General features: G+C 33.1%; 2 protein-coding genes across 2 annotated transcripts in view; both read right to left on the reverse strand.

Moving 5' to 3' along the window:
* Positions 1-3,066: 3,066 nt before the first annotated feature.
* LOC104823710 (transcription factor PIF3-like) lies at positions 3,067-6,210 on the reverse strand. Its single transcript, XM_010555398.2, has 6 exons — positions 5,912-6,210; positions 5,412-5,521; positions 4,140-5,274; positions 3,941-4,006; positions 3,716-3,781; positions 3,067-3,612 (listed from the first exon to the last, which is right to left on the reverse strand). The coding sequence occupies exons 2-6, from the start codon at positions 5,480-5,482 to the stop codon at positions 3,178-3,180; spliced, it is 1,773 nt and encodes a 590-aa protein (XP_010553700.1). The 5' UTR covers positions 5,483-5,521; positions 5,912-6,210; the 3' UTR covers positions 3,067-3,177.
* Positions 6,211-10,290: 4,080 nt separating this feature from the next.
* Positions 10,291-11,824, reverse strand: part of LOC104823711 (PLASMODESMATA CALLOSE-BINDING PROTEIN 4-like) — a 2,345-nt gene continuing 811 nt past the window's right edge. Inside the window, exons 2-4 of the mRNA XM_010555399.1 lie at positions 11,385-11,824; positions 11,148-11,274; positions 10,291-10,653 (exon numbers count right to left, since the gene is read on the reverse strand). Coding sequence (XP_010553701.1) covers positions 10,446-10,653; positions 11,148-11,274; positions 11,385-11,824 — 775 coding nt within the window. The 3' untranslated portion in view covers positions 10,291-10,445. The remainder of the gene's footprint in view (positions 10,654-11,147; positions 11,275-11,384) is intronic.

Consider the following 11,824-nt stretch of genomic DNA (forward strand, 5'->3'; position numbering starts at 1 on the left):
CCCCAAAAGAAAAAAAGAAGAAGAAACCTTTGAATATATATATATATATATATAAACAGGGGTGTGCTGTAATTGCACTTGGCCTCCAATTTTTTTGGATCCCATTTAAACAATTATAATAATTTTAAGTTTTTAAAATTTAGTTATGGATTTTAGAAAACGGCATTATATTTTTAAATTTTGTGACAAAACTAAAAATAACTATATTAGGGTAAATTACGGTTTATCTTTTTATAACATTAACTTTAACATTTCAAAATTGATTAAAAAATAACAATTTAATTTGTAAGAAATAAAAGTGACTTTAGATTACAATTTTTTCATATCAATATTTAACAATTCACATCCTAAAAAGAGTATTTAATTAATTATAGTGTTATATAACTATAGTATTATTTTTTTATAAATAGAAAAACTTTTTCTTTCTCCATGGAATTTTTTTATGAATAATTAATATATTTTGGTCTGTACCTTTTTATAAAAAAATTTCTTTAATATATATCAAGTTTTATTTAGTTGAATTATCACTTTTTATATTAAAATATTATAAAATATTTTTTATATAATTTATGTATGTTTTATGATAAATTTGTATAGTTTTCATATGGCCTCTCCAAATATGAGACAATGAGAACGGCTTATCAATTAAATTATAATCACAGACACGGATTAAAACCTAATTATTTTAAACATTTACACGTTAAACACATATCTTCCCTTACCTAGATATGTGGATTCACCTATGGTGATCGTAACTTAACTAGACATGTATGGTAAATGCTTAATAAATAATGTAAGTTAATTAGGACCCTCCTAACAATGATCAAGTGCTTAAATCCCATCATTCCACATAATTATGTCTTGAGAAAACATATGGATAAGTTTCATGCATGGATCACGTAATTTTCTCATAAAAAAGAAAAGAAATAAAGAAAACATGACAAACCAAACAAAAAAAAACTCTAATCTTTCAATTAATAATAAAGAAAGGGTTTATGATTGTAGTAAATTATTGTCTTTTATAAAAAAAAACAATATACATCGTTGAAGGTATAATTTCTTTGAATATTTTTTAATTTTAAAAACAAATATTGTTATAAAAAATCCATTTTAAATGAATATTACTAACTACATCTAAAGTCCTAATAATAATAATAATCATCTGACCTCAATCGGAATCACAATCTTTCACAACAATTATGATAGTACAGATTACTCTAATGATGTTGATTAGCGAAAAAGATCAATGGCTTTATAAAATGATCATTACGGATCGGAAATAAAGAAAATAAACTTAGAGAAGAAGGAAAAAATGATTAAGGTGGATGTGTTGAACATAGGGTTTTGTTTCTTGTTGAATTTCACTCAAAATATGGACCCATGCAATTAAAAAAAAGATGGACAGATGATGACAACCATAAGGTAATGATATATTGAAAATGTGATTAAAACATATATATATAATACACAATTTTCTTCCTAGACACCTTTTTAATTTAATATATTTATTCATTATTATCTCCACGTTTCTATTTCTAATTCGTGCCAACTCGTTATTCATTATTATTAATTAATTAGAGGCGTCTAATCAATATCTAAAACCATGTTTTTTTTCCTTTCCATTTGAGTTCTCAATGCTTTATACATGTTTTAAAGTATGTGTTTCATGGATTAGATATTAGAAAATCAAACCTCCTCTTTGTAATTTTTTTTATAAAAAAAAACAATGAACTCTATCTATTTTTCTTATCTGAAGTAAACATACGAAATCGCAGTAATTTATGAGAATTCGTTCAAATGACCTATCCGGTTCTATTTAATTTAATAAAAAATAATATCTTATATAATGTTATATATGATACGATCCAGATATATATATATATATATATATATATATATATGATGTTTTTAAAGTTTTATCCAAAAATATAATTTCCTGAAATTAATCAAAAGGAAAAAAAATCTATATTTGTTTGGAATAGATTAATTGTATATTTCTGGGTGGACGCAAATTTTTATAAAAATCAAAGGGTCTAAATGTATTTAATACAATTCGACCGACAATAAATACGGACAAACGGGTTTTCTTATCAAACAGAAAACAGATGTATGATTTTGTTATGCAAATAAAAACTACATGGAAATTTAATTTTTTTGTCATGATGGTCCAAATTACTCATGAATTTTCTCAATTAATTAAGTTTTTCTAAATAAAAATTCGGCAGTTGTAATCAAAATACAATAGTAACGAGTTATTAAGATTCAGGACTATATACTAATTTAAAACATTAATCGTAAAAGCATTCTGGATTTAATAGGATTGAATTAAAACTATAGTTTTTATTGTTGGGCTAAGAAGCCCAATTATAACATTCAAATCTGAAGCCATTTAAAATCCTCATGTCACAGTTTGGCAAATTTTTGTAAGTTAAATTTTTTCCATGAAATTAAAATTATATGAACTAATTTTCATTATTTTCTTGTAAAAAATTGAACTTATATCGCAGTTTTTTAAAAGATATATATATATATATATATATATTTATATATAGATGAAATAATAAATCGACAAGGTATTAAATAGAATTTCTGATATACATTAAACTAAACTATCGTGATTAAATAAAATTAACATGTGAGAAGTGTCGTTTAAATAAAGTATTCTATAAAAAAAAATTGTAGTTCTGGTTACAGTTTTGGAATTCTTTTAAGCAAACAAATTTATTGTTGGGAATAGCTTTAAAATTCTATGTGAAAACAAACTTGAGATATCCTAAAATACGGAAATTAACAACTAATTCAATTTTTTTTATTTAAGATGCCATATTATAGGCGAAGGAAAAAAAATGTATTTAGATAAAACAAACCAATGATTTGGCGACACATTATTTCAATAACGAAAAAAAGAAAAACTATACGTATATAGTGGTATTTTGGTTTTGGAAAATTTTTATATATTTGGCTTGTAATAAAAAAAAATCGAATTATATTTGTTTTTTATATTTATTTTTAAAAAAGTATGGATTAGTTTTATATTTGATTGGAACGATTTTTCGAAAGATCGCATCTAACCAGATCTTCAATTGAATTCGATTTAGATACATTCGATTCTGTTTTGTATAATTACCATGCAAGGCATGAATTTAATAAAACCTCGTTACATAACCAATATAAATATCATGAAGATCCACAAACATGATCATACACTTGCTTTGTTAAGACATCACTACAACTACAACTACTCTGCAACGGTTTCAAGCTCTTGTTCTTCACTTCATCCTTGGAACCTGTTTCTTTGGTCGGATCAGTAACCTTACCCGTCTCTGTAACCGCAGAGCCGTGGATCTCGCTCCGTGAACCCGTAACCAAACCTCCGGGAACACGAGCCATCGAGACATCAGGACGGGAAAGCGGTTGCAGCCCTGAGGCCTGGAACTGTGGAAGGACCTGAACCATTGGAACTCTTGGTGAAACACAGCTCATATCAGGCGTAATGCCCATTCCGTAGTTCATACCCATTCCCGTTGCCATTTCCGGGTAACGAGGCATTTGCATTGCCGGGTGGATAGGTTGCATGCCGGGCATGTAGTATCCAGATGCCATGGACATGATCTGATGGGTGTTTTTTTTTGTTCAGATGGTATCGATTAGTTTCGGTTTTTGATGTTCTGAAAGTAAGCGGATCGAAGAAGAAAGAAACGAGGTTTAGGGTTACCTGTATCTGCAGTTGAAGTGACTTGATATGCTCAATTGCTTCGTCGAGCATTGAAGCTTTGTCCACCTTAACAATGGCAGAATGTTCCAAGTTAGTAAAGCTCAATCATATATTAAAACTCCGGTTTTTGCTTTATCCAAACTTCTGACTTCCGAGCTCGGGCCGATATCTTATATCCAAATGAGTTTTTGCCTTAGGTTACAGCCATATCCGAAGGGCACTGACCTTATTGCAGTTCGGTATGAGTTCCTGTAACACACGCATCTTCTCGTTTATTCTATCCCGTCGTCTCTGAAAAAACATGAGGAACGGATGAAAACAGAACCGGGAAAGTCGTAAAGAAGAATCAGAAACATGTGTAACAACACTAAAAATCTGTTTCGTCTTGTGAGTTCGGAATGAAACAAGGCTTTATCGTACTCACTCTTTCAGACAGATTATGAACTTCCGCTGAACGACTTCTCTTGAAACCCGAGCCTGCACGTAAAGGCGCTGCCTTTCTAGCATCGATTGATTCTTCTTCAATATCCTGCTCACGGATTGTCATGTCCCGAGCATCCAACTGCTGTCTGTTCAGAGAACGTGAAGGGCCATCATAATGTTCCTCGAGACTATTATTACCCGAGCGAAGAGAATAACTTTCTTCCGCCATTTCACTAGGCTGATCTCTTCCACATGAATTGCCCAAAATGTGACAAACCTTTTCATTACCCTTGGAGGAAGAACCCGAGGCAACAAACTTAGCCGGATCAGAAGCAACTGAGAGGTTAAGAACCCCATCCCCCGGCACCTTTGCACTATGAAAGCTTTTTTCTCCCCTTAGCTTATTACCCGATTCAAGAAGTCGGGTTTCCACATGATCGCGACCACTAGTTGCGGCGGCTGAACTTGTGCTGCCCATTTCCCGCGTGGTCACTACACCCGAGCCGTGAAGATTAGCCTTAGCCAACATGGCAGGGCGAGAGTAATGAGAAAAGTTTACCAAACCAAGCTTGTTACTAGGCAGCTCAGGTAATTGCTTCTGAGACAAACAACATGATTCTTCACAGACAGTTTGAACATTCCTCGCTCTGTCGATTTGATACAGCGGGGATGGTTCCTGGAAAAGATTAGACCGAGACGAAGATGACTGACTCGTGCCACGCCCATATCGAGTTGACTCATCGTGTACCGAAACAGATTGGGAATTTGCAAGCGACTGATTACGGGTCACATCATCCTCTGGTTCAATGACAGTGACTTCAGACACATCAGGAAAGAAATCAGAACAATATCCAGTTTGCAAAGATTCATCAAGTGGCTGATTCAACCACGGAACCAAGTCGTCGTCTTGACTCAAACCCGGTCCAAGTAAGGGCACGGAGATTGGAATCTCGTTCAGCGGACTGACAATCCGAGCATCAGAGCCATTTCCAATCTCCTTAGCTCTTGAAGTGTTTGATTGAACGGCTCGTGGGATAGAATTAGTGCAAGCCTGTGAATTCCTCGACTTGCTCGACTGACTCTGCATTGCAATCTGACCATTTTCCCACACCAGCTCGACCAGATCATCCTCGTGTCTGTGTTCACACCAGTCCAAGAACATGTCGCCAAAAGATGAAGTCATGAATCCGAAGTTGAAAAACCGTGAATACACAAGAACATAAAGCCAAGAGGATCAGCAGAACAGGAAACCAGATGAAGAGATTAAGCTTACACAGAAGATTTCTTCTCTTGAGATGACTCAAGCTTAGCTTCTGTAAGCCCGAGAAGCTCGAACAGAGGCATGGCGGTGAAGTCAGTTCACTTTCCCAAATCTTTGATTGCCTGAAAACTCGGAAAAAAATCCCAAATAGGACAAGAAGAAGCTTAATGTCTGGTTCAAGCAACAGACATATTCTCAATGTTCATACCAAAAATAGAAAATGTAAAGGGAATCACAGTATCTGACAATATCTAATTAAAAAAATGCAGAGATTTGATTTAATTAAAGAAAGCATTCAGTCAAACTAAACCCAATAGTTTAATCACAATGAAGAACGATTCAAACAGTGTAATCAAAGCTTAAACAACGGATAACAGTACAACAACAAAAAATCCAAAATTTTCTCCTTTTCTGTGGATCATACGAGAAACCCAGATAAACCCAGAAATCAAATCTCGGAAACGATCCGATAATCAAACATGCAAAACCCAGAAAGATCGCTAATCACTGACCTGATACAGCCTACAGGTATGGCATTCAGAGGGAATGAGGAAGAAGCGAAGAAACCCTTGATGATGAACAGATTTCGAATCGAATTAATGCGCAGGTTCAATCGGATAAGGAAGACGGCGAAGCTCGTGGCTTATGAAAGCAGGAGAGAAGGAGACAAATCCACGCACAATGCGAGGAGAGAGAGAGAGAGAGAGAGAGAGAGAGAGAGAGATTGCACGCGCTGCCGGTGTTCAACAGCCTCTCAGCTGCCCAAGTTAAGCATGACGACGATTTTAAGGCCATGAATCATACACTCCTGCTAACACAATATTCCCTCCGTTTCAAAATATTTGTAGATTTAGATTATTATCCATATTTTAAAATATTTCTCATTTTACATTTCCAATACATTTTGTTTAAATAATTTCTAATTTTATCTTTACCAAATTCCAATACATTATTAATGATAATATTGTTTTTATTATTAAATAAAGGGTATATATGACTTTTATTTTCATTTCTTAAAAAAATGTGAAATAAGTTAAAACAACAAATATTTTGAAACGGAGGTATAAACATAAAAATAAAAATAAAAATAAAAATAAAACAATTTAAAGATTATTTTAAAACCACATTAAAAAATTTATAAACCACTTACAATTTTTTTCTTGTGGTGAAAAAATAGCAAAAACTAAGATGAAAAAACTTTGACAAAGATAAAACCATTTCGATTTTCACTAGAAAAGAGCAAAATGATTTTGTGTATATTACGTACGATTAATTCAGTTTTAAGATAACATTAGGTACAAAAATTAAAGATAGAATTGAAGTGTGTGTGTGTGTGTATATATAACGACATTCGCTTGGACTTTTTTTTTTGAAAAAAAAAACATATTATTTAAAGTCAAAATAAATAATTTAGATTAACTATTTTTCCGATTGGTGATTTAGCGAGAATTTACAATCTTCTAACATGCGAGCTGACAAGAAAATGGAAGTCGCAGTTTTTATATTGAAACTATATCTATTAACTTTGACTAATTGTAATTAAATAGCACTTTGAATTTTAAATTATTAACTAAAATTTGTCGAACTCTTGGGAACATTTGTTTTAGGTATTGTTTTGCCAGCAAAATGCCCGAAAAATCAGGTAACTGGGCGTTAATTACAAGGTGATATCAGATTATGGCGAGAAAGATTATTCAAAAATTGAATTTTTTCACAAATTCGACATTAAATAAAGAAATGGGCCCCACAAAAGAGGCTCTCGTCGCTCACACCGACCTCTGTATTCGTCGGCTGCTATGTCTCTGTTCCATGAACGCGGCTCTGTCCTAACAATTATTTTCCTTTTCCTTTGTTGCATTTTTCATTTATATATCTATATATAAAAAAAATGAAATATATGTGATGTGTAATGTCTTATCGTAATCTTATAACGATATAAATGGCATGGGCCTACCGTAACATATGAGTCGTGTGATGTGTTTTCACAAAGGAAAACAGCCGAAAGCATCGTAGTTCGTAGACCAAGTGGGTGAAGCATCGGCCTCCTACCCAAATTTAATAAAGGATTTGACTTTCCAATCATTAGACTTTTTGAATGAATACATATACATATACATACATACGTATGTATCTCCTCTCCAAAACTTATGGGAGACCCCCTAACCAATGCAATATTTAGGGATGGCCAAATTAGAAGATTACGATCCGAAAATTCGGGTATATAAATATTTCGGATTGTGTATTTAGATCGTTAAAATGTTATACGAGTTGGCGTTCAACCATTCGAGTGTCAAAATTTACATGGTTAGGTATATATATGTATATATATTATTTTTAAAGACTTTAACTAAACCAAATTTATATTTTGGTGTTATAATACTTGTATTTCCGAATTATTTTTTATATATCTCATATTTAGATATCCAAATTAGATTTTTATATTTAAATTTTTTAGTATAATGTAACATTTCTTTCATAAAGTTGAAATTGAAACTCTATCTATAACCATCCTAGAAAAATATAAAGACGGTCAAATTTAAAATCATACTTATTTTAAAAATTAAAAATTGAAATTATATTTCAAATATCCAAGACATGTTATTCCAGTTTTGGAGTGAAATTTTTGTTCATATGACATGATGGATCGAGTCGAGTTTTAAAATAAATTTTAAAATATTTAAAATTAAAAACTATTTTGAGTAATAGAACTTTATTTAAATCGAATATTGATCTATAAATATATATATATATATATTAAATTAAATTAATTGATTTTATAAGAATTTTAAACGGAAAAATCGATAAGCAACAAATTTTAGAAATATATATTTATTTAAATAAAATTCAACCAAAATTGAATGCCAATAGAATTCAAATTGAACTAGAAATTGAAATAGAAACGAAATAAATATAATTTTATAAAACCAATAAAAAAATCGAACTTGAATTACAATAAAATATACCCGGAATTTGAAATTTACAACAAACAACAATGGAGAACTGAGGTAAAATACAATTGCGAGACAATCGTTTCGAGAAAGAAAAAAACTGAATTTAAAAATAACAAAAATATACGCTTTTTGTCCTATTATAAATTAATAAGTATTTTAGAAAAAAAAATAACGAAATTGAGGACATCCCTCAAAATCAGTTTAGGAGGATCAAAACGTCATCGTACGTCAAAAGTACAACTGTACAAGTGTTATAGTATATTATATCTACGTAGATGTTAGAATTTGATGACGATGATGACATGATGATGGCGATGGTAACGATGATCAGGGGATGTGACACGTGTCAACATGACGTGAACTGGAGAAGGGCACTGGGACCACGTTGAAGAAGATGATACGTTTGCTTTTGTTCGTATTAAAGACAATTTGCAAATGCAATGAATCCATCATCCATTGGAACCTCTCTTTGCACTGTCCCTTTCCACTCTTAATCTAGACATTTGTCGGCTCTTCAATTGCGTCCAAGTCCATGTATATACGCACACATATACGTAATACATGTAAAATGAGAATATATAATTATATATATAATCCAAATATTTAAAAGAAATCAAGCACTAAATATAAGTAGTTTGTAATTGTAAAATAGTATATGATTTTCTAAAATTCGTAAAACTACAAAAGTATGGTCTTTTAGAAAATAATATGGATTTTTTCACCGTTATTATTTATAAATTTAAAGAATTTCAAAAGAAAACCCTAGAGGTTTTGGGAAGTTAATAATATGTAGCCATGGCTGACCTTCTTGCACATATGTGTGTGTGCATATATATATAATTAGTTAGAACCAAGCCTCTACATCTCTTATAAACATTAAATGTGTATATATCTTTAATGGTTTTATCATTTCATCTACGTGCCACACAAATCTAGAAAACTTTATTATCATGACGATATATATATATATACACACACACATCGCATTCAACGAATATAAATTTCGAAGATGATCATCCCACTCATATTTTGGCAATAATCTACTGGTGAAACGCAGAGATGTTGCCGGTTTGGCGGCATATATACATATATATATATATATATATATATGTGTGTGTGTGTGATTGTTCAAATAGAAAATCTAAATAACAATAACTATAATTCTATGATGCTAAGAAAGCATACAAGTAGAAATATGAAGCAAGAGATCGGACAAAGGCGTGCATATGATGGTGGCGTGAATCTACCTGCCTTACTCTTGCCCATAGGCCCCATACCTCCCACCTATTTTCCCAACATCCAATCCTAACACTTTCCACTAACTAATGTTTATATATATACACACACATATATATAGTATAATATAGATATTTGTACGAGTTACTTGCTACAAATCAAATAAAATTTCCTCTTTTAGTTTTTTCCTTGAACCTTTTTTCTTTTGTATATATGTATGTATGTATGTATGTATGTATGTATGTATGTATGTATGTATGTATTCATTTATATGTATATAAACTTATTATCTTTTTGTTCTTTTTTCTTCACTTTTATAATCACAGCAGCTAAAATAGAAGTGATAACTTCGTTTCAAAACCGGTTTTGATTTGATTTAGTTTAATTTATAACTTAGAGCTAATATTTCAATTTCGATTTCAACTAAATAATATTTATCATCGAATTGAAATGAAGCCGAACAAAGTTTAGACTGAATCAATTATAATTATGAGGGCAAAAGGCAAACCCAGTGGATATCCGAAATGGGCCTAAGATAAATGACAGGCCCATTAGTTTCGAAGGAAATGGAGAGATCTTATAAACGACGCCGTTTATCAAATTAGGGTTTTATAAAGGACATACACATAGGAGTACCTTATCTATATGTTTCAGTACAGTTTATGTACAAAACTTGAATTTAGCTTTCGGTAGCAAACAAACAGTAAAGCAAGCACGTCGACCTGAATGAAATCAAACTGTGTTTACAGATTCCTAGCTCCTGTTCTTGTTTGTGTAATGATGCTTAATTTTAAACAACTGAAGCTTCTGTAAGCAGCTAAAGACAAAACTATTTCAGACAGTTCTGTGGGGTGTGTTTCTACTTCCAAAGACCTAGGAACCCTGCAAGGACTGAAGTTGCCGTCACCAGAACATGATCAAAGCGTATCTGCAACCGGGTAGATTCCGATGTGGTAGAAGGTGAGCCATCAAAGCCATAAACTGCTGCTGTTGTTCCTGAAGCTGGATTCGTTGGTGTATTTGGGAATGGATTCGCCGGGTTAAAGACCGGTGGAGGAGTGGCGTATCTGCAATTTAACATTGAACAGACAGCTTCAACTTCCAAGTACTCGGAAATAGGGAAGGACACGGGTTTTAGAGATATTATACGGTATCGGGTATCCGATATATATAATATCTGAGTATAGGTGTTATTCGAATCCAAAATTATACGAAATTTTAATTTTTTTTTTCTTAAATATATTTCATATAGTAGAAGTTGATTTGAGATGAATATCCAAAACCCAAATTGGAATCCGATGTTTTAAGATATTTAGTAGGGCTGTATTATCTAAAATTTAGGGATAAAAATATCATTTTACTGGTGATCTGGGTATCAGGTTAATATCCGATTTGGGATCCAATTACCCGAAAGCGAACCCAATTTTCGGATTTTCCTCGCGTTTTAATCCCACCACATCTCATATATTACTCAGACACGAAATTCGGATATTTGTTCTTTTGCCCAGCGCCGGATCAGAAACAGTTTCAAGACGACAAGCTCTTGAAATGAACACTTTACCCGATCATGCCTCCACCAGTTGGTGTGATTGCCGTCGGCGTTGCTGGTTGTGTTACGGTTTGAGTCGATGGGGTCGGTGTTGATAGAGATGCTGAAGAAAACAACTGGTAGATGCAAGAACCACTGCCTGTACGCATAAACCGATCAAGAACCCGAAAAATCATCGTTAAAAAAAAATAAACAAAAACACAAGCGTTCAAACATTAACGTTCGGTGTTTTTTTTTTCTTTTCCTCACTTGGGTTGGTGTTAACCACCACAGCTGCACCACCAAAGTCACAGCTTTGAGGTGAAGGGTTCTTCTGGTAATAGCTGTTGAACGCAGCCGAAGCATGATTCTGGATCGTGTTGGGGATATAACAGTTTCCGCCTTGCTGTATCTGCGAGCAATCCGCTCCTCCGACTCCGCAGGCGAAATCCAAAGCTTCTTGAAGCGAAATCTGAGAAGTTCCGGGCCTCGCAACGCACCAGCTCTGTCCGGGAATCGCGGGAGCGTTAGTTACGACAGGAGGTGCGAATTCAGGAACAGTTGTCGTCGTTGGGTTTGTCGTCACGACAGGAGGAAGAGTGATTGGTGAAGTGGAAGGAATGGTTACAGGGCTTGTGGTGGTGGGATTCGTCGGTGTTATGATGGCCGGAGGAAATGTTTCGGGCGGTGTAGTCGTGGGGTTTGTAGGG

The sequence above is a fragment of the Tarenaya hassleriana genome, unplaced genomic scaffold, assembly GCF_000463585.1.
Source record: "Tarenaya hassleriana unplaced genomic scaffold, ASM46358v1 Cleome4, whole genome shotgun sequence".
In the NCBI taxonomy this organism is placed as follows: domain Eukaryota; kingdom Viridiplantae; phylum Streptophyta; class Magnoliopsida; order Brassicales; family Cleomaceae; genus Tarenaya; species Tarenaya hassleriana.